At 42.0% G+C, this 24,233-nt stretch overlaps 1 protein-coding gene across 1 annotated transcript in view; it reads left to right on the top strand.

Moving 5' to 3' along the window:
* PI15 (peptidase inhibitor 15) overlaps positions 1-8,208 on the top strand; it is a 30,112-nt gene extending 21,904 nt beyond the window's left edge. The window contains exons 2-5 of the mRNA XM_089518907.1: positions 2,846-2,964; positions 5,178-5,310; positions 5,428-5,543; positions 8,073-8,208. Of these exons, the coding sequence (XP_089375033.1) occupies positions 2,846-2,964; positions 5,178-5,310; positions 5,428-5,543; positions 8,073-8,208 (504 nt within the window). The remainder of the gene's footprint in view (positions 1-2,845; positions 2,965-5,177; positions 5,311-5,427; positions 5,544-8,072) is intronic.
* Positions 8,209-24,233: the final 16,025 nt, after the last annotated feature.

Genomic DNA, 24,233 nt, shown 5'->3' on the forward strand with positions numbered 1-24,233 from the left:
ACCCTGGTGAAGTTCTATTTGATATAGTACTACCTGCTTGTATTCTTCCTTCTACACCACTGCAACTGACCTGTCTGTCTGCTGCTTGGTCTCATTTGTCCTGGTTTTCTAATGTGAAATGTTGGAGAATATGCATGCTATATCTCCAGTCCCAATTCCATCTGGCACCTGGCTTCTTCTAGCTGGGGAAATACGGGCCTTGTCCTATGCTTCAGTCAGCAAGAGGCCTAGAAAGCAGGTGGTTGGCATGCAAGAGCTGTTAATCCAGTCCTGGCCAATCACAGATTAGCCAAACAATATGTAGTAAGAAGTAAGAAAGTGGTTGCTAGCCAGTCCAGAAGTTGTTACATCAAGTCAGTAGTCCCGATACATTAAGCCAGCAAGGAGTAAACAAAATTGTGAAATTGTATCCAGTTCAAAATCAAGCAAACACAAATGACAAGGAGTACTGGCAGTCACATAGACAAGATGTCTGAAAACAAGAAACACACCAGGGAGCTGTTGGGAGTATAGGCAGTAGGCTCAAGATATGTAGTTCCTAATTAGTCAGTGTTTCCTATCTGACATCACTAGGATCTTCGTAATCTCTCCTTGTCTCTTTGATAATCTTGTAAAGGATGGCAGCATGTCTTTCAGCTTCTTCTACATCCTGCTGGGGATCAAGGCCTCCTATTGTCTCAGCCTCTGTCATCAGGAGCTGTAAATTCCTGGACATCTGACTCCTCTGAGACTGAATTGTCCAACTCCAGAGGATGAGTTATGACGGGGCTTCAAATGAATTTGGCCTAAAACTCCCCTTAGTTTTAGTCAGAATAGCCAGTGGTGAGGGATTGGGGTGATAGATTTCAACATCTGTAAGGCCATAGTTATTTATCACTGTTATAACAAAAAGACTGGGGGGGGGAGAGATTTTTCAAACATGGATCTCTTTCACTGTGGATAGTTGTGCCTTGTGTTAATTGGGTTGCTTCTAAAGTCTAGTCTGAAATAGATCAGGGACATAGCCAGGATTTTAGGAAGGGGGGTCCAGACTAAGTGCCACCATTATAATGGGGCTTGGGCATGGCAGCGCATCAGCACACACCATTCATTTTTCTAATGGAAGGGGGGGTCCGGACCCCAAGAACCCCCTCCCCCCCTTGGCTACGTACCTGAATAGATGAAGAATTTAACAAGACAAGATGCAAAGAAAATCACTCATCTTTTTTTTTTTCCATTGAAAAGACCACTCCAGCATTTTCACAGAATACCATTCTCATGGGACTACATTCTGTCACATCATGATGTATGTATGTAGGGCACAGAGGTTGTTTGTTTCCCTCATCTAAAGCTTATTCATTTGTTTCCCACGTAAAAAGTGATCCCATGTCAAAATCTTCCTACACGTGAAGACCTTACATGCTGCAGTATGTAAGCTTTGGAATAATAATGTGAGAATTCTTCCAATAAAAATAGAATTTATCGTATCTATGCCATGGAGTATAGCTGCATGAAGGACTATAATGTATACTTTATGGTGGGGGGGGGGAGGCAATAATGTATAAACTCTGAAAAGATAGTTCTAAAAAAGGTGTGGTTATATCATTTGAAGTAAGTTGTTTAGCTTTTAACTGTATTTTTATATACACACACACACATATAGAAAGGTTGTCTTAATGAATGGAATGGAATACTTGTACATTCACTTTCACTGATATTACCATAAAATATTTATGCTATTGTTGCAAAGTACTTAATATCACAGTGTAGGCATTGCATTGCTGACAGGAGAAGACAAAGATAAAAAAAACCATCTTGCTTTGCATAGTCAGTTTTCCTTTGGTTAGTTCAGTGCTCTTGCTCTCATTCTCTGCTTTTGAGCTTCTCATAGATATCTGGTAATTATGGTTACTCCATAGACATCTTACTGTGGGAATGGGATGCTAGAAGTGGATTTTGGTCCTATCCATCACAACTCTTCTTCCATTGAAACAGCATATTACTTCTGCATGAAACTGATCAGTGCATCTTTAATCATGTGCCTTAGAAATAATCCCCTTTACTAAGATGAGAAAGAAACTGTGCATGTGTATTTAGGCTTAAGTGAAGGTTTTGCCACAGCCTCATCACCTGTGCGGCCCTTTCCATTTGCTATGTAACTGGATCCAACTTCTCAATTTTTCACATCAAGTCACTGATTTTGAAACTCTGAGCTGGAGGACACACCAGATATGGATCCCCATGATCCAGGCCAATCCCTGACAGTTCAAATGGTTAGAACAGCTAACACTGCCTGTGCCCAACCAATTGAGGAGGGACCATACCTTAATAGTGGAGCACAAACATGATATATGTAGCCTCTCAAATTGGGCTCATCAGTATTAAGTTTCATACCAAATGAACCAAAGGTTTTATGGGGAAAGAAAAAGGAATAAAAGTTTTGAAATTAGAAATACCTTGGGAAATAGAAATCTCTGAAAAAATCAGAACGATCTCTATCTCATGAAGAGATTACACATTCAGTTGCAAGTAGACAGCAAAGTCTCTATGCAGTCTTTATATAGTAGATATAATTTTAGTGTTGAATGAGATTAAGAAAAATCAGTAGAAACCAGTCAATCCCTTAATCTCACCTATATCACAGAAGTGTTGTAATGTTATGCTACAGTTTGAGGGTAAGTGGAATGAGTCAATCCATCTGGCTGAGAGTAAGCAATATGGAGCAACCAACTAGACAGTACAATTGTCACACTACATGCAGCTGCTACCACCTCTTCCTTTCTCATGCTTTCTCCAATATGATTCCTATTTCTGAATTATTCCCTCCTTTGTGTTTAATAGAACTAACGAATCTGTATTTTGCCAGGTGTGGGATGAAAATTTAGCCAAATCTGCTGAAGCATGGGCTGCTACCTGCATTTGGGACCATGGCCCTTCATACTTATTGAGATTTCTGGGACAAAATCTGTCTGTACGCACTGGAAGGTAGGTTGATAAGTTGAAAGAGGTTTTCATTTAATGAACTCTGAATAAACTTAGTTCTGCACACTCTCAGTATGAACTAGGGATGTAAGTCTTCATAAATTTCATTGTCAGAGGCACGAATAAAGAATTTTCTCTGTACGAACACTAATAAAAATTGCACCATTTTTGAAGATAATTTGGGATGTATTCTGTGTCCCTATGGACTGAGAAGGAATGGAGAAATACTTTTTAAAAACCAAAAAGAAAGAAAATACATTTTTTAATGGCAGAAAATAGTATTTCCTATACAGGAAACAGCATTTTCTTTTGTTTTCTGTATAGCAAGGTTATTTTCTGGACAGAAAATGCTGTCTTCTATGCAGAAAGTTCCCCTTTGTCCATTAAAAATTTGGTTTTTTGCTCTGAGTAAGTCCCAAACTGTGAAGGTTCTTGGCCATTTAGGATTCTTCTTGTCTGACTTTCCCAGACCATTCTTCAACCATTTTTCAAATATTTTTTTATTGTAGTGGTCTCATACAACACAGTGTTAGTTCTTTTTAAAATAAATATCCTACCCACTGTACACATCCAAGGAAAGAGGAAATTATTTCCAGAAGTTGTTAAGTATAGTCATGGTTTCACATTTCATTACATTGTTAGTTACCTTGAAATTTGCAGGCTATAAAATAAATAAATATACAGATTCCTATATAAGGAGGAGGAATTTTGGAAGGACACGAAGAGTCCTGTGAAATCAGTTTAAAAGAGATAAGTTCTTTGAGCAGTGGAAAACCAAGAAAGACTCAGATCCACATTAATCTGTAGAACTGTAAATAAAGCCAAAGATTCATAGGCTTTATACTCCTAATGAGTGAGCTTTAAAGGAAGGTGCATGCGAACAACTAAAACACAGTGTAAGTGTAACTGAAACTATTAAGTGAACTGAAGCAAAGCCAGTTTGTAACCACTGAAGTAATGTACACTTTGTGACCACAAGCTTTGAGAACCAACTACTAAAAGAAATACCACAAGTTCTTTCTGCAAATAAAAGTTATTTTCTTCTTGTTCTCAAAGGAGTGGCCTGAAGTGATTATTAAGTAATGACATCAGAAATTCGCTACCAAGTATATTAAAAACATTTAATAGTAAAGATGCTTAAAGAAGTATGGACAGATCCAGAGTTAGAGATATAGTTCTGAGGGAAGAAAAGACTTAGGGACAGGACAAGAATCCTGTGTATCCTGGGGACTCTTTGTCACCACAGCTATGACCTGTAATTCTCACTATCTGTGAAGTCTGGAAACATATCCTTCATGGATATAGGTGTTATACTGTACTTGCATGTCAGATGATCTGACCTAAATAGTCTAATGGCACCAGGTCTTGTCTGATCTTGGAAGCCAAGCAGGGTCAGCTCTGGTTAGTACTTGCATGGAAAACTGCCAATGAATACAGGTGCTATAGGCTGTATTTCAGAGAAAAGAACTGGCAAAACCAACTCTGAGTATTCCTTGCCTAAGAAAGCCCTATGAAATTCATGGGGTAGCCATAAATCGACAGGTGACCTGAAGGCATACACACACACACATTTGATCTCTCTCTGTCTCTCTCTCTCTCTCTGGAGTTTATCACATGCAATGCTAAATGCCTAAATCCCATGCAGAAATGGGATTTAAATCCCGGAAAAATCCCGCAAAAGTGGGATCGTTTTCAGACTCATCAGGGGCATTGAGCATTAATGCGAAAACATCTCACACAGAAAGTGTACAAATTGACTGCTTTTTACTTTTGGGAGAATCCCAAAAGAAAAAAGCAGCTGATTTTGTCCACTTTCTGTTCAGGTTAATGCCAGATTAATGCTCAATGCCCCCGATGTAGTGTGAAAACGATCCTGCTCTTGTGGGATTTTTCCGGGATTTAAATCCCATTTCTGCACAGCACAACCCCGTGTGATAAACCCCTCCCTCTCATTCTTATTTTCATTCTTAATGTAGCATTGAAAATAGTGACCCCCTAAGCAACATTAGTCCATTTCATTCCAGGTACTGTACTTCTTAGTGTCAACATATGAAAAAGGAGCTCAGTTTTTCAAGATACCATGATTGTGGAAATGGTAGTGCCTGTCAGTTTTTAAACGGAGAGTTCACTTGTGTTCATAGTACATAATACAGATGTGGTCTGTACATCAATGATACTGAGGATATCTCTCCCCCATTTTCTTACTTTATACCTAGATATCGATCCATTCTCCAGCTGATAAAGCCATGGTATGATGAAGTGAAAGATTATGCCTTTCCGTATCCCCAGGATTGTAATCCGAGGTGTCCACTGAGATGCTATGGGCCTATGTGCACACATTATACCCAGGTGATAAATTTTCCATTTTTCCTAGATCATGCTTTTACTCAAACCTGGAGCTTTTGTGCTAGGAAGAATTGTTTTTCCAATATAATTTTTAATAAAAGAATATTACTGTTTCTCCAGATGGTTTGGGCTACTTCCAATCGAATTGGCTGTGCAATTCACACATGCCAAAACATGAATGTCTGGGGCTCAGTTTGGCGACGAGCTGTTTACTTGGTATGCAACTATGCACCAAAGTAAGTTGTTCTGTTTTTATTCCACCTGATTTCACATGTTGTGTCAGCACACATGACATCTGCTTGTGTTAGGGGTACTAATGCTCAGGGCCTGGCCCTGCATCTCACTGCCTTTGTGTCTTCTCTTCATTTGTTAGACCTAGAGTTTCAACTATGGTTAATTCTTAATGTAGCATGCTTAATGGCTTTGCCAGGGACTACCTCTTGTAGTATTACTCTTGGAATGTCACCAGGTCTCAGTCCTTTTGACATCACAAGGGGGGGGGGTGTCCCTAGGTTTCAGGTTTTTGCCCTGAAATCTCAGTGCCTACTGTAGTCTTGATCTGGCAACCCTAGCCTGGTTGGCTGACCATCCATTTATCTTGTTATCTAAATGCACTCCATTTTCCGTTTATCTTTCTAGTGCCATGTACATTTACAGTATAAGTACATAAACAGTGTTAAAGGATGATGGGAGTTTCAGTCCAACACCATCTGGAGAGCTACATGTTGTCCAGTTCAGCTCTAGCACAAAGCCTATCATGCTGTCAGTTGTGAATTTTCACAATTAATGTAAGGATGGTATTCAACAGAGAATTTCTTGCATAACCACTAATGCAATGACTTCTATGGCTGGTGTCACTGAGGAGCTGTACACACAGACGAGGAAGCGCTACCCCCTTTTGCTGTGCAGCATTGCCGCAGCAACCAAATAATGTGGAAACGCTGCACAGCAAAAAAGGAGCCATCTAGAGTGGCTCCTTGTTGCGGTGTGATAAGGGCTTTCTGATGCCGCTTTCTGTAAGAGACGTGTGGAGGTTCAGATGCCCACACATCATCTACATGCCCCCCGTGTGGGTGGTGCCATTCTATAATAGCGCCGCCCGCATGTCATAGGGTTTGGGAACGTTTGGTTGGTGTGCAGTTGCTAGCCCTACTATTGCCGCCAGGTCACCGCTTCCTGGCAGTGTGTACCGGGCCAATGTCTTGTCCAACTAGTTTTGCAACTGCTTTGCATAACTGTTTGTACAAAGTTATAATGAAGCACAAATGTAGATTTTCAGTCTCCTAGCATTTCATTGTTTTTAAGTCTTAGTGCTTTTCTCTTGACTGTTGGCCCATATACCTCCATAGATCTAAATAAGGCATCTGGTAAAATCTTATGGGAATCCAGTTTTTTAAAAAACAACATTTGTACCTCTATATAGTGGAGAAGGGCTAAATACTTGTCATAAAAGTAAGTTGGACTTTTGCATTGCATTTAATAGTATTTGATATACCTCTTTTCATAATTCATAATCCCCCCCCCCCCAAATTTTGCTGCTTCTGAATTTAATGTATTGTGAATCTGCCAGAGATAAGAAAAAGCATGAGTTATAAGATGTATGAAAATCACCATAGGCTTTTCTGTCACCATTGGGAAAATATTGTATCAGATTTCTCTAGGTTTTGTCCATAAACTTCAAACATATGTTCACAGGCACAGGGGATAGAAAGTTATTGAATTCATTGGTTGCAATCCTAGATAATGAAAACAAGTATGGTGTAGTCATTTGAGTGTTAGACTCTGGCGGGTTACAGACCGCCATTTAATATGTATAGAATACGTACTAGGGTTAGGAAGGGGCGGTGCTTCCGCACCCCCCTAACCCTAGTACGTATTCAATACGTACAAGATGGCAGCCCCCTGTTCATACGGGCGCTGCCATCTTGACGTATCGGACGCTGAGCGTCCATATGCGTCGCGGGCGTTGTGACGTAGTGAGTGCGCCCCTGGCGCCTCGCTATGTCACAAACGCGACTCAAAAAGAAGCTCCATTTTGGAGCTTCTTTATGGGTCCGCACGGGAGCCGCGCCGTGTGGAGGCTCCGGCTCCCCCGCGGACCAACCGGCGGCGGTCTGTAACCCGCCTCTATGTCTGGAAACCACAGTTTGATTCCCAGCTTGGCCATAAAACCCACTGGGTGACCCAGGACAAGTCATACTCTCTCAGCCCTAGGAAAAGGCAATGGCAAACATCATCTGAACAAATCTTGCCAAGAAAACCCCATGGTTGGTTTGCCTTAGGGTCTCCAAAGTTGGAAATGACTTAAAGGCACACAACACAACACACAAACCTAGATAAAAGTATACAGAGCATAATACACTGGGAGAGGAACCTCATTTCTCTTCCCCAGCTGCAGTGCTGGGATATGCATTGCCTTGTCACCTCCCTACCACCAGTACATGGCAGTGGCAGAACCCCTGGGGCTTGACAGCTGCCTTGGGGGTGGTGTTTTGGGACATTGTGTAAGCAGCTAGTGAACATAAAAAATAAAACAAAATGCATGCACATAAACTCAAGTTGTACATAGGTATGTAACAGGATTCTCTTCAATATCTGATGAAGCTAAATTCTGTATGAAGTCTCACATTTTGTGGCTTTTGGTACTAAATCACAGTGAAATCAGCCCTACATATGGAAAATGGAAAAATTAAAGTTATTAGTCTGATGGAGAGCACTCAACATTTTTCCTCTAAGTAAAAATTATATGATTTTTTTTTCTTCAGGGGGAATTGGATCGGAGAAGCACCATATAAAGTAGGAGTGCCGTGTTCTGCTTGTCCCCCTAGTTATGGAGGATCTTGCACTAACAATCTTTGCTTTCCAGGGGTGACATCAAACTATTTATATTGGTTTAAGTAAAATTGTGCACCATTCTAATACCTGTTCAAGCTAAATGAGTATGTAACAAAATTTTTGTATATTGAAATTTGCACATATTGTATGTATGTATGTATGTATGTGTATATATATGTATATTGTAATTTTTTAAACTTTAGTGTACTTTGTGCAATTGTTTGAAAAAAATCACTTTTTAGAGGAAGCATAGATTTCGTTAGTCCTGGCACAATGGTAAAGTTAATCTCCCAGAACATTTATAGGTAGGGATAGTCAGCATTTATTAAAAGAAGAATAGAAATGAGAAAGAAGAACCAGAAATCCAAAGTAGTATATTATTCCACAAACAGGTTAATAAGGGGTAATACCAGGTAATTGGGCAATTCTTTGGATTTCACAAATGTCTTCTGGTAAACATGAAAAAACAAAAAGTGTCGAATTTGACATACGAAATGAGCCATTTAACATAAATTGGTTCCTTAGAACAGTATTATTTCTGGGTTATTTCCTTTTGCACATCATACCTTAGAATGAATGCACAATGATTTAGAACAGATATAGAACACAGTAGATATTTTTCTGAAAGATATCTTCAGAATTCTTTAAAACATCTTTAAAAAATGACCACAGGTCCTCAGACTGTTTAGTAAACGGAGAAAATTATTTTGCAATGGTGTATGCATGTTTCTTGTTCCATAATCTAGACTGTAAGGGAGCCTAGGCCAAGTTTCTATCTTATCTTACAAATACATACTCAGATTCATCTGTGATAGCATAAACAGTAGATTAAAGCTGCTAAAAGGACATTCTAGACACAACAAGAGAGAAGCAGAGCTGCCTGGTAGTGTTCTCCTTGCTACATCATGTCTTCTCTTTCCAGTTGGTATTATCTGGGGCCACAGGCCAGGGACGTAGCCAAGGGGGGGGGGGGTCCGGACCCCCCTTCCGTTAGATAAAATGAATGGTGCGTGCAGCTGCGCCACCGCACCCAAGCCTCATTATAATTGTGGCACTTAGTCTGGCCCCCCCTTCCCAAAATCCTGGCTACGTCCCTGCACAGGCAGTCCTAAAGTGCTGCATTATGGACTGTTTGTCCCCTTGAAAAGGTTCTCCCTGCTGTAACACTAAGGCAGGTTCCTGGATTGTCTCCAGATGTGCAATAACATCAAATGGAAGACCTAGGTTTTTTCAGGCTACATAGAAAATGTGCCTAATCTAAAATGGCCTCATTCCCACTACGGTTTAAACCGGATGATGATTTGAAAAGATCCGGTTTAAACCCCCATGGTTCCCACTTAATTCGAATTGCTGATGTGATTCGGAAAGGGTGGCCATGATTTTTACCCATTTAACCTGCGTCAAAAAGACACTGGTAAAATGGGGTGTTTTGGGGTCTGAATAGATTTATTTGGAAATAAATCTATTCAGCCCAGTGGGAACCAGGGAGGAGTCGAATTGGATTCGAATCTCCCTGGTTCCCACTGTGTACAAGCAGTATTTTCCTAGTATTTCCCCAGTATTTTCATCAGGAAGCAAATATGTGTGGCCCTCTATATGCTGTTTGATGGCATTTCCCACATTCCTCAATGGGAATGGCTGGGTTAGGCTGACTAAGGGCTTATGGGAGCTATGATCCAACAATACCTAGAAAGTCACATTTACCCTGTTCTGGACTTACTTGATGCAAATAAAACATAAAAGGGATAGAGAGTCTTCAGTAATAAAATAATGAAATGGACTCTTTGTATTTTAATCCTTTCTAGAATACTAAAGAACAAATCTTGTGAGTTTTGTGATTGGCCTAACAGGCCAGGGTCTGCAGTGACCTCCAGGAGACCTTGCAGGGTTGTACACTGCACATCCTGAAAACAAGATATTGCAGGCATGGGGGCATTTTGCCATTTTAATAGCCTTCCCTGGATCATTTCAGGTCCAGCACAGCCCCTTTCTAACAATAAGATGTGACCCATTGTTCAAGGGCCAGGACAGTGTTTTTGGCAAGAGGAAGTCCTCTTCACTCTCTATCTTTCCTTTTTAAAAAGTTCTTTCCTGGCCTAAAATAGTCCAGGACCTCCAAAATGCCCCCACACTCCTTAGAGAGCATTTGGTTTCATGTTTTGCCCCTGGGCATGCCTGGGGCCCCACAAAAAAAAATAGCCCAGGGGGCTATATGCAGCCCGCAGGACACACTTTATTCACCTATGCCTTAGGCCTACTATCATGTCTGTGCTTCATATTGAACCACTAAGTATGTGCACTTAGTGTGTTCTCTTAGCAGCACTGTAGCCAGGCAACAGCTCCTTAAAAAGATAAAGGGGCCTCATCATTTTCAGCATCTTACAGAACTCATACCCAAACCAAAATACAAAAATCTCCTCAAGCTGGTCCAGTAATGGGATTACTAAAACTAATATTGGAGAGAACTGCTGTATCTTTAATGGTTGTATAGAAGTGGAAATTTCAGCAGGTGTTGCTTATTAGCTGGTTGTGAGACGCAAGCAATGCCTACTGAAATTCTTACATCTACATAACCATTAAAGGTAGAGAAACCATTTTTTGTTTTCAGTCCGGTAACCCTACCCAGTACTGAATCCCACCTAGGGAGAATTCATTAAGTAATACTCCCTTTAGTTTGGTAACTAAGCTCATGGTGAAATAAGCTTCTGACGTTTCTCTTCTGAATCCTGGTAGGAATTATGAGCAAAATGCAGATCTTACGTATTTTATTTTTTTAAAATCATTAAATTAAAAGTACAATGGGATATTGGTATTTGAGCATCTGCGGACTGCAAGTCCACGTTGTCCCCAATGGTGGTGCATGCACATGGCCGCCCTGCCATTAGAGATAGCCCCCGTTGTCCCAGTGGTGGTGCAGCCGCATGCATGTGCCGCCATTGAGAACAATGCAGGCTTGAGCATCCATGGATTTTGGTATCTGCGAGGGAGGGTCCGGAATGGATCCCCCACAGATACTGAGGTCCCACTGTATAGCAACTGGCAGAAGCCCTGTAGTATGCTTTCTAAAGAGATCTAGTATTGTAAATATATGATTCTGTACTGTAGCTTAAAATATTATGAAGAATAGATATGTAATATTTGCATAAACATATACATATATATGTTATTGTTACCTGTTCTTTTACATTGCTGTGAATAAGCTTTTTTTGGAATATTATTTTTAACAATACATGCAATGAAACTTCTATTATTAAACAGGTGCATAGGTCAGTTCACAGTAAACAACACACCAGTACCCATGGCCTAAGGAAAAAGGAGTACCTCATCCCACCATGGTGGGATGAACACCTCTTTGCACTCAAACTGTGGACTGCTGGTGATATAACAAAGGTGCTCATAACGGAGGAAACTCTAGATCTATTGAAAACAGTGCCTTTTTTTTTTTTTTTTGCATTCTTTTTAATGAAGCTCAGGCTTAACTGTCTATCCATTATAAATATACTGTTGATCAACAGAAGCAGGAAACACATATGACATAAGCTATTTCATGTGAGCAGCTTCTTTTTAATTAGCCAGGAAGGCTCAACTGATGGCCTATGGTTACATCAGATATTGGCTTACATGACTATAGAGTCATCTTGCCATTATCAGTTGTAACATAGTTCACAGAATTGTAAGCAGATGAGATTTAAACCACAAATGAAACAGATGATATGCTTGTTTTTACATGAAACTAGCAATCTCTGTATCTCTCCCCTTATTTATAAAACAAAAATATATTGTTTCATATTTCCATTAACTTTGTTCTAACACTTCCTTACTATTAAGATTACAGGAGAACATAGTTCATTGTTCACTATGGGTGCTGCAATCAATAAGTTTATTTTTCCATGTTTTGGTGATATTATGAATTATGTTAAATATACAGAAGGGTATTCTGCATATTCTGTACATTTTTTATTTTTGCACTTATGAAAATATAAGCATGTAGATCATCCTGAGTGATTCTATAAGACAAATGCATTTAAATAAAATTTAAATGGTTAGTATTTCATAGATATCATTCTTCTTCCAATCCCCGCACCTGTCTTTTGCTCCAAAATTTGGGACTAGTTTTCAGTTTTGCAGCGGAAACTGTATGTACAAAGTATGAGCATAGACATACCTTAGTGGGAATACATACCACAAACATACTGTTTGGAATGTGTATGAATCAGTGTTTTTTGAAAGCACATTTTTGTGTTAGCTTTTCCAAATAAATGTAGACAATAACGACTGGTGAATGAGTTCAACAAACAATTTGGAGAACAGCAGTTTCAAGGGGGGGGGGGGAATCAGAATAAAAACAGAACATGCAGATTACAGCAGTGGTTCTCAAACTGTGGGGCAGGAACCGCCGGGGGGGAGGGGGATACAAGAGTTGTCCAAGGGTGTGTGTGAAACTTGGAGGCCCTGATCCTCCCCTCCTCCTTCTCCTTCTCCTTCTCCACTTCCCAACATTTTCTGTCCTGGAGGGAAAGAGGAAGGCTGAGGAGGGCACTTCGAGCAGCCGCCTTTGCCTGAAGAGAAGGAGAAAGAGGAAAGAGAGGAGATTTGCTAGATCATGGCATCTGGTGGTCCCATCCTGAGTCACTATTTCTTCCCCTCATCTGTCCTATCATTGCCCTGGTTCAAGATGAGATGCTGCTGGAGAGCCAGTTTCCACTGTGGCCTCCAGCAGAGGAGGAGGCTGGCAGCACTTCTTGCTCAAGGTGACCAGCATCACCTGGTTCTGGCTAGACCCCCTTGGAGACAGAGGAGAAGCAACTGAGTGTAGCTGTGAAACCTATGTGTAAAACTTACACATGTGTTAAGTACTGGATTTGTTTAAATAAAATTGTTCTAATTTGAATGATATTTCCTTATAGAATGTTAAAATATGAATATTTATGAATATGCGAAAGAAAATATGCACACTAAACAAAATATTTTTATTCATACACTATTTCGACCAAAGGGAACACAACATGTGCATGTAAAGAGGGGTCACAAGGGAGGTAGTAGTACCACTCTATTCTGTTTTGGTCAGGCCTCATCTGGAATACTGCATCTAGTTCTGGACACCACAATTCAAAAAGGAAGTTGAGAAACTGGAGCGTGTCCAGAGGAGGGTGACCAAAATGGTGAAAGGTCTTGAAAACATGTTCTATGAGGAGAGACTTATGGAGCTGGGGATGTTTAACCTGGAGAAGAAAAGATCAAGAGGTGATATGACAGCCCTCTTTAGATATTTGAAGGGATGTCCTATTGAGGATGGAGCAAGCTTGTTTTCTGCTGGTCCAGAGACAAGGACATGGAACAATGGATTCAAACAACAGGAAAAGAGTTTCCACCTCAACATTAGGAAGAACCTCCTGACAGTAAGAGCTGTTTGACAGTGGAACACACTCCTCCTATTTTGGAAGTTTTAAAACCGAGGCTAGACAGCCATCTGTTGGAGGCGCTTTGATTGTGTATTCCTGAATGGTAGGGAGATTGGACTGGATGGTCCTTGTGGTCTTTTCTAACTCTATGATTCTATTATTCTATGGGTAAAAATACAACAACCATTAGATTACAGAAAATGATTTATCCACTGTATGATTGTAGCACAATCACAACAATGGTTTCCAGATTCCTGTGTATAAGAACTGGTTTTAATTGGAGCTTGAAAAAGGTTACATTTTAGAACTACTATTTCCATATGAAAAGAGAAGAACATAGAGTAGACCAAGGGATTACTCACCAATGCTAAGCCTGAGTAAGTACTGGAGAGAAAAAAGAGGAAGGCCAGAGGCAGACGGGCTGAAAGAGTGTGGCAGCAGCGATACTAGGGTTCTGGACCACGCAGCAACCATACAGTCTGGAAACCTAGTATGTAATGTTAGCGGCCTGATGGCGGTGGCCAATCCACACAGGCACTGCCATCTTGACATAAGGGCTGTGCAGCATCTGTATGTTGCTGCATGTCTGTTACATCACAAGTTTGCACCACTAAAAGAACACAGAAAAACTGGGTTCTTTTTATTCCAGAGGGACGTCACGTGGTTTGCCAGCTGCAGCATCCCTCTGGAGTTAAAATGGGTGCCTGCAGACCGCCATTTTTAGGAAATCTGTACTGCGCCGAAGATCAGCAAGAAAAAAAATAGTAAGAAAAAAAGTGAAATAGCACTGGAATAATGTGAGATGAGAGGTTTTGAAACCAAAATGAAGCTGGGTACTTTGGTGATCAAACAATGAGCACATTTCATTGCCCTATGAGGAGCTATTTCAGGAGCTGGTTAGAGAGCCAGCATGGTACATTTGTTTGTGTATTGGAGTAAGCGCTGGTAAAACGCCGATAAAATGTCAGGGAAGCTCATGTGTTTGAAAGCCTGACACACTTCTCAAATGGCAGGAAATCGTCCCCTCGCCTCTAGCATCCTTGAATCGTTTGTGGAGCACGGAAACTTTGCATCCATAGGAAATTACTGCTCCACAAACGATTCAAGGATGCTAGAGGCAAGGGGACGATTCTCTGCCATTTGAGAAGCGTGTCAGGCTTTCATACAGGCATGCTTCCCTCACATTTTACTAGTGTTTTACCAGCACTTACCCCACAGTAAGCACCGGTATGAAAATCTTCATAGTCCAATGCACAAACAACTGTACCATGCTGGCTCTCTACCCATCTGTCAGGGATGCTTTGATTGTGTGTTCCTGCATGGCAGGAGGTTGGACTGTATGGCCTGAGTGGTCTCTTCCAATTCTATTATTCTATGACATCAGTCAGTTCAATCTTAAATAATAGTAAATATCATAATACTCTTGGAGACAATTTTTCTTTGTTTTGCCATGCTAATCACCAAGTGCATTGTTTCAATGCAGAACTATCCCAGGATTTTCTGTAGGGCTGTTCTAGTCTGAGCTGCCTATTGACTGGAACGCAAGTGAGAGGAACTACTGGCTGAAATGTAATGACTTTCCTCAACAGTGACAAGACCTGGCATGTTTCAGTATTGCTAATCCTACATAAGGGACCGAACAAATCCATAGTTATTTCCACAGCTCTTTCCCTCACATTACTCAGCTAATCCAACTACAAATGCATTAGGAACCACTGACAAAAGCCAACTGAGCACTAATATACTGGAAATTTGACCTATCCCCCACATAGGAATAAATCTATGGTGGTGGGAGAGCTCTTGTTTGTTATCTTGAATTGTTATCAGTTGCCTGATTATGTACAATCATAGTTTGGAACTCTAGTTGGTTATTATGTTTTGTTTTCATATGGATTATATTATTTTGAAAGAAGCCAAAAAATAATTATCATTTACAATATTCATCATTTCATATTCATAGTACTGCCCACAGTATGATAAGCATTTAGCTAATTGAGAAGTAATAGCTTTTTTGCTTATGCAAACCATTTTCCCCTTTCAGTAACCCAAAAGCTTTCCCAGCACACACAAACTGAATTTGGGGAAAGTTTTGAACTCTGAAGGATTCATTAAAACAGCATGCAAGAAATCATTTTCACCACCAGATAGCGCCATAGTATTATTGTGAGGAAAATCCATTTGTTTTATCAGTAGTGAAGGCTGTTAACTGATTATGTACAGCAGATTGTTAGATCTTGAGGCTATGTTTTCAATCGGAAAGGAGGAGCAGTTGGGCAGTCTCAAGCTTGTGTCGGCACACTCACATTTTCTATGACTGTAAATAGAAGATCCTCCTGTTGATTTCCTGCTACAAGCATTCTGAAAGATGTCACTCTGCAGTTGCCAGTGGCCCAGAAAAGGGGGGGGGGGGGAAATCCAGTGTGGTCTTCTAATAGCTTGATATTTGAAACAATCCAATTAAAGTATTTCTTATGCTTGAAGCATAACATTCTAATCCCAAATGGTAAATAAGACAACTTCCTGTCCTTCAACAGCAGGCCCCAAATACCCTGGCTATATGCTAGAGACTACTTAGAGTTGCAAGAGTGAAAACTGTAAAAGGGGTTTGTAGAAGAGGGAATTCCAGCTGAAATTCCCTCTTTTACACAACCATTAAAACAGAACACTGGTTGACCATTTTCAGTCTTGCAACCCTTTCTGCCTGACATACTAGAATCATTAAGCAAAGCTTAATTATGATGTGCATATTATTTCAGATTAACCTTTTCTTATGGGCACAACAACAGGGACAAATTAGCAACCCTATGAGACACTTCAGAATAGGGTTGCCATAAGTGAGGACCTCCAAACCGGGACAAATGTAGAACAAATGCAGGACAACGTTTTCAAATGTAGGACACATTTTATAAAAATGGAGGACACTCAAAAAATTGAGGCTTTTTTTTGAAATGTTAATATAAATGCATGTTTCTTAGGCATGATCAAAATGGAGAACATTTTGACATTATTCGTAGACAGATCACGGAAATGTACTTCCCTTTCTGGCCACCCCCCTCTCCCCATTCCAAACAGCACATTTGAGCATTGAACATGGCTTTATTTTAATATTGCCTCTTGCATATTTCAGAGGCTTATTCCACAACCAAACCCTTTGGTCAAGGGACTTTGGTTTTCCTTCATTTTGACTTGTTTTGTCTGTATTCCTCCCCACTAAATAAAGGAGACATGAAATGGAGTTAATGGGTACAAGTTGTTAAACAAAAAAGTCTTGTGAGACTCTGTAGGCAAAAGGTGCACCATGTTAAGAACTGCATTAAGCACACTTAGGCTGCTGCCACACTGCTTTCACTCTCATCACTCCATCCTATGGAATCCTGGGATTTGTAGTTTGTTGTGGTGTCAAGGCTGGGCTTTGAAATCTCAGGCATAAGAGAGGCAAAAGGCTTGGGCTGCATCTACACTGGAGAAATAATCTGGTTTGAGACCACTTTAACTGTCTTGCCTGAATGCTATGGAATTCTGGGAATGGTGGTTTGTTCCAGCACCACAGCAGAATGGCAGTTAACCCCTGGAAAGCTCTCTGACCAAGGTGACCAATGCCCTCACCCCAAAATGTAGGGCACCCAAGCAAAAATATGTAGGACATGGCCAAAAATAAAAGCTAAAAACACCCATGAAATTATAAATCCATGCTTCTTAGCCATGATCCAAATGGTGGACATTTTGAAATTTGACAGAAGAGGACATGTCCTGGAAAAGGAAGAAGATGCCTGGTCACCTTGTCTCTGGTCCAAAATGCACTGCAGAAATAAAACAATGCTGGACTGAAATGCCCGGAGTTCCTCACCAAAGCTGCATCCACACTGAGGAAATAATCCAGTTTGAGAGTGACTTAACTGTCCTGGGTTAGTGCTGGGGAATGCTGGGAATTGTAGTACATTGTGGCCCCAGAGCTATCTCTAACAGGGAGTCCCATAACCCTCCAAACGTAGTTGAACTGCAGTGCCCAGAATGCCTCCCCAGGTGCATCCACACTGAGGAAATGGTCCAGTTTGAGACTGCTCAGTGGTGGGGAATCCTGGGAATTGTAGTCTATTGTGGCCTCAGAGCCATCACTGACAGAGAAGTCTCAATGTCTCCCAAACACTAGCATTCCCAGGATTCCCTAGCACTGAGTTAAAGCAGTCTCAAAGCGGGTTATTATTCCTGCAGTGTGTGAGAGAGAGATAAAAGCTAGGGACTGGATTCATTTGGAGGATCTCTATGTCCAAAACACACTGCTTGGACTGCCAGGGCTCAGTGCTATGGAATCCTGGGAATTGTAGTTTATTGTGGCATTGAGCTTTGGCAGTTAAAGGGGTTTCAAAGTGCAGAGGGGGGGGGAGAGAAAAGCCAGGGAGTGTGAATGAGCTCTGAGAGGAGGAGGAGGAGGAGGAGGAGGAGGAGGGAGGGAGCCAAGGGAAGTGGCCAGGACCATCAGCCTCCTCTCTTCCATCGAAGACTGCTGGCAAGAAGCTCTGCCCCCCTGCCTCCTCTGTGGACCATTCAGCTTCCTTTTGTCAAAAGAGCTCTGGTGCCACAAGAAACTACAATTCCCAGAATCCCATAGCACTGAGCCATGGATGTTTAAGGGGGGAGTCAAACTATTTCTGCAGCCTTTGCTACCCCAAAGCCTTCTATTATTTACCAGCAACTTGCAAGGCAAAATCTCTTCCTTCACCAAGCCATTGAAAACCAACCCAAGTGGAGGGGGGCTGATTGCTTCTTTCCCATTGGTCAGCTTCCGGAGAAATTTGCATATTACAAGGAAAGGTGTTTGGGGCCTCAAAAACGATCCTGTGATAAAGAATTACAACAATACTGACTTGGTAGACATTTAAAAGATGAGGCAATTAGACTCCCAGTGAAACAGGAACGATTGATGGCCTTTTTTTCTTTGCTCACTGTAACCTGAAAGTAATGCCTCTTGCAGGGTATATATACCAAGTGGGCTGGCAATAGCTCTGAGTGGCAGCTGTCTTGAAGCCCTGCTCTCTAGGCTAAGCCAGGCAGGGAGGCAGGGAGGGTGGCACACAGCCATGGGGAGGGGGAGGTCCTGGGGGAGGGGCTAAACCAGGGTGGGACCATGTGGCCCCGCCCCAAACTGGGAAAGTCCCGCCCCCAGGCGGGATATGGCAAGCCTACTTCAGAAGGAATTTCAGGTCATGAATCTGAGTTAATTCTTGGATCTTAACTGCTCTAGGTCAACACCCAGCAAGAGCAAGAAAAGATAGCTCTTTTAAGATGGAATTTTATTGTTGGGTTAAATAGTCTCAAATAAAATAAAATACCTCAGAAGATTCATAAAAGGAAATACAGGGCCGGTGCATACCGGCATGGAGCTGCGTGATGGCAGCTATATAAGGTCTTAGAGTGGCTCAGCGTCCACATTTGCTGAGCCCTTAGATCGGCGCTGTTATGTCATAAGGTTGTGGCTCCATCCACACAGGGCACAGTTTGGTGACGTAAGGGCGTCAGAGCACCCAAATGGCTCTAGATGGAAGCGGCATAATAAGGGCTGCGTTGCAGCCCTTATGACAGTGCAAAAAGGAGCTCCGTTTTGGAGCTCCCCTTTGAGCCGGATTGTTGCCGCAGCCATGTGGTTGCTATGGCAATGATCCACAGAAGAAAGGGACGGCCTCTGACCATCCCTTTCTTCTCATCTGTTTTGTGCCACACTGGCCTGCAAAGTCTGCACATTTGTAAGCTTTGTTCCACACTCTGAAGAAGTAAAATATGCATAAACCCAAGGAACCATTTAAAAAAATACAAACAGTTAAAATATATTTGTTGTTGTTATTGTTATTTGCCATCAAATAGATGAGCCCTAGAGCCCTGGCCACCAGTTGGGCCCTCAAGGAGCCCTGGTCATTAATTGTCCTGTTCAAGTCTCATAAACACAGGGCTGTGGCTTCCTTGGCTGAGGCAATCCACCTGTAGTGTGATCTTCCTCCTGCCTTCCCCGGTCTTGTCTGAACAGGCCAAAAGTTCTGTTCCCCCTCCCCTCTTCTGGTATTGTCTTGTTTAGATGATGCATGTCTCAAACCCTGGTTCTGGTGCAAGCAGTCCAAATACCATTCAGCACATTCTATACCAGTACCAGGGTATAACAGCCTGGATTGCTCCAGATCATCTTGGAAGATCTGGACCTCTCCATTCTCCCACTGCTACAGCTGTCAGTGGCATCCCACTGAGCTACCTGGTGCATTTGGTACTGCCACATGTCACTTTCTCTGAGGACAGAACAAGACACCTTGCTAGGCCCCTGTGGTCATGGTGGACATGCCAGGTGGCTTAGTGGGATGACTGTGAAGACAGCCACTACAGCAGTATGGAAATGGAGGGCCAGGTAATGGCGACAGGTCTGGGAAGCTCCGAGGCCAAGATTATACAAGGTGCCCCCAGAGTATTCAGGCTCAGTCAGACAGGGTCGGCTTTCGTCTTTGGATATGTCCAAAGTACAATAACCTCAGTTTAGTCATCTTCATTCCAGTGAAAGTTCAGGCTTAATAATAATAGAATCATAGAATCATAGAATCATAGAGTTGGAAGAGACCGCACGGGCCATCCAGTCCAACCCCCTGCCATGCAGGAAATCCAGATCAAAGTATCCCCAACAGATGGCCATCCAGCCTCTGCTTAAAGACCTCCAAGGAAGGAGAATCCACTACACTCCGAGGGAGTATGTTCCACTGTCGAACAGTCCTTACTGTCAGGAAGTTCTTCCTAATGTTGAGGTGGAATCTCTTTTCCTGTAGCTTGCATCCATTGTTCTGGGTCCTGTTCTCTGGAGCAGCAGAAAACAAGCTTGCTCCCTCCTCAATATGACATCCCTTCAAATATTTAAACAGGGCTATCATATCACCTCTTAACCTTCTCTTCTCCAGGCTAAACATCCTCAGCTCCCTGTGTCATTTTTCATAGGGCAAGGTTTCCAGACCTTTCACCATTATTATTATTATTATTATTATTATTATTATTATTATTATTATTATTATGTTTTATTTATAAATCACTTTTCCGCAGTGATCAAAGCAGTGTACAGATAGAAATTGCAATAACAAAATACAAAATACAGACTAAAAATTGCAATACATAAATAAAACTTCAATAAAAACATTAAAATTATACAAATTAAAACCATTACATCAAATCCAAGGCTTGACTTGCTCTATGACACATTTGGTTTTTTTTTTTTTTTTTTTTTTTTTTTTTTTTAAGAAGTCCACGGTATCTGTAGAACATCTCCAACTTCACATTTCAGGTGAATTGATTTTCTTCCTGGTATGCACTTGAAGAATACATTTGGAGGAGGAAATGCATATGTTAAGAGTGTGCACAGAAATGCATACATTTTATTTCCAAATGGGAGGAAATAAACATAGGGTATGACAACTTGATAGGGGCCAAAGACAAGATGAGAAAACGACTGGGATGTGGAGAAACAATGAAACTGGGACTGAGAAGTTTTCACATTTCTGCTGTCAGGAGACAGCATACAGCATTGCTGTTAGAGAAGAAATGAACTGTTTCTCATTTGCTATTAGACATTTCCAGCTTTTGGCTAAAGTACTTCTTTGCTGGTGCTGTGTGTACATGTGTGTGTGTGCATGCATGTTATCCCGGCATCAGATAAAAATTTGTACACAGTAAGAGGCCTCATTGCTTTCAAATCCTAATTAATGCTTTCATGGAAGGTGCTTGCTTTTACTGGCTCTGAAGCAGCTGTAATTCTGACAGGCTAATAGATGGAGGGAAGCTATGTTGATGTAGTGTAGGGCTGTTTGTGGCCTTCCCATTTGAAAGGATATATTAAGGTTGGATCCAGATTACAAATGTTTAATCTGGCAGAGAGATGTGGTGGCCGCTAAACCAAATATTGTGTCATTAATATAGCACTATCCACAAATGGGACTGGCGACATATAATGCTGCGTCTGTGGATCTATTCATCAAATTGCATGGCGGGTCCTTAACTAACCCCATTCTGCCTAGGTACACTCATCTGTTGAATACCTAAATACAACAGAATGAGTTATGGCTGTATTTTTAGTCTTTATTCCAAATTCACAGGCATTTGTGGTCACAAATAAGATTTTTATTACCATGTGACTAAAGATTTTTCTGAGGTTTAGTGGAAAGTGCATGCTTTTAATTTCATTTTGTTGAATTGTGTTTCCTTTCTTTTCTTGTTTTTTTTACATCATTGCTATTAAAAATAGAAGCATGCTTCAAATACATTTGAGATGACATGATATACCATAATCACACAGTTTAGCAGAGCTGATTACATAGATGCATGTGCTTCAGAATGAATGTGGACCCCTACAGTCTTGTTAGACTGCTACTTAGGTTCATATACTACAAGATAATGTATTATCTCAAAGGAAACCACAAAGATTTAGCACATAAGAAAACTGAATAGTAACAGTTAGAAAAGAAATTCCATACAGTAGCCAATCTGCAAATCATAAGTTGGGAAACTGTGGCTCTCCACATATTGCTGGAATACAACTCATTAGCCATCATGGTTGGGGCTGATGAGAATATTTGCAAAACTGCAGGTCCTTGTTGGTGAAAATTGGTAATTTGCTCAATGTGTAATATCTTTTATGACCAAACCTATATCTGTCTCTTGAATTGTATTGAATATCATATAAGCTACATATTGTTAGTCACCGACAAGTAACCTACAGAATGTTGTTGTTGCTGTTGTTATTGTTGTTGTTGTGTATCTTAATGCCATTTATTGATTAGATTTGTTCAGCCTTTACCTTCCTCTGAGGATGAGAGAGTTTGACTTGCTAAAGTCACCCAATAGGTTTCTATGGTTGGATGAGGATTCAAATCCTAGTTCCCAGATTCATAGCCCAATGCTCAAACAACTACACCACACTGGTAGGCTAATATTACCACAATGCCATACAAGCAAAGGGAAGGTGTGAAAATAATTTTAGACTTCCAGATATACACACTGTATGCACAGATACCAGAAGGCAAGTTGCTATGCTTTGTGCAGCATTAGGTTGGAGGCATGTGGAATCATTGGCGGGTTACAGACCGCCATTAGGAACGTCCTGAGGACGTCCTAGTTTGAAAAAGGGGTGTCTCTTCTAGACGCCCCTACTCCTATTACGGACAGAGTCCGTAACAAATGGCGGCGCCCTGTTCATACGGGCGCCGCCATATTGACGTAGCGGACGCTCTGCGTCGGCATGTGGCGCCCCAGAAGTGATGCCGCGAGTGCACGACTAGCGCCTCGCAACGTCTTATCTGGGGCCCAGGAAGAAGCGCGATTTCTGAGCTCCTTCCTTAGAGCGCCCGGGACTCGCGCAGTTTGGCTGCTGCGGCTCCCGGACACTGCAAGTGGCGGCGGCGGCAGGAGACTGCCGCAATCCAGCGGTATGTAACACGCCACAGAGTCATAGAGTTGGAAGAGACCTCAAAGACTACCCAGTCCAATCTCCTGCCATGCAAAAAGACACAATCAAAGCACCCCTAATGGCCATCCAGCCTCTGTTTAAAAACCTCCATAGAAAGAGACTCCATCACTCTCTGAGGCAGTGTATTCCACTGTTGAACAGCTCTTACTGTCAGGCAGTTCTTCCTAAAGTTGAGATGGAATCTCTTTTCCTGTACCTTGCATCCATTATTCCGGGTCTTATTCTCTGGAGCTGCAGAAAACAAGCTTGCTTCATCCTCAATATGACACCCCTTCAAATACTTAAATAGGGCTATCATATCACCTCTTAACCATCTCTTCTTCAGGCTGAACATACCTGGCTCCCTAAATCTCTCCTCATAGGGCATAGTTTCCAGGCCCTTCACCATGTTGGTTGCCCTCCCCTGGACATGCTCCAGCTTCTCAACATCCTTTTTGAACTGTGGTGCCCAGAACTAGGCACAGTATTCCAGGTGAGGCTTGACCAAAGTAGAATAGAGTGGCACTATTACTTCCCTTGATCTAGACACTATATTTCTATCAATGCAGCCTAAAATCACATTGGCCTTTATAGCTGCTACTGTTCACTCATATTCAACTTGTGATCTACAAGGACACCTAGAGACTTTCACATGTACAGTCCATCCTCGCCTTACGCGGGGGATCCGTTCCGGATCCCTTCGCGTAAGGCGAATTCCGCCTATGCTCGAGTCCCATTGGAAACATGCTCGAGTCCCATTGGAAATTGTACCCGCCCCTTTCCCCGGTGTATCGGGGCCTTAACTGCTAGAACGGCAGCCGCTGAGGCCCCGATCCGCCAGTTTTCAGGCTGAGGGGAAGCAGCAAAACGCCTCTTCCCCGCAGCCTGAAAAGGGGTGTCCCTGGGGCTTCAAGCCCCAAGGACACCCCGCGGCGGCGGGGAGAAGGAGAAAGGGGCCGCTTGGCCCCTTTCTCCATTGCTTCGTTGGGCGCAGCCGTCTGAAGGCTGCGCCCAGCGAAGCAAAGCGCCGCCACAAACCAGGAAGGAGCTCCGAAACGAAGCTCCTTCCTGGTCCACGGAAAGGGCGCCCTAGGCACCCTGGTGCAGAGTGAGGACATCACGTCCGCTCCGCCCCGTGTAGAGGCAGCACGGCCGTGATGTCCTCATGACGGCGGCCGTCTGGAACGGCCGCCGTCATTTTTTACGCGCAGAGCGCGTATTAGGGTTAG

This window comes from Sceloporus occidentalis, unplaced genomic scaffold (genome assembly GCF_023333645.1).
Source record: "Sceloporus occidentalis isolate IW3139 unplaced genomic scaffold, rSceOcc1.0.p SCAF_3, whole genome shotgun sequence".
NCBI lineage: Eukaryota > Metazoa > Chordata > Lepidosauria > Squamata > Phrynosomatidae > Sceloporus > Sceloporus occidentalis.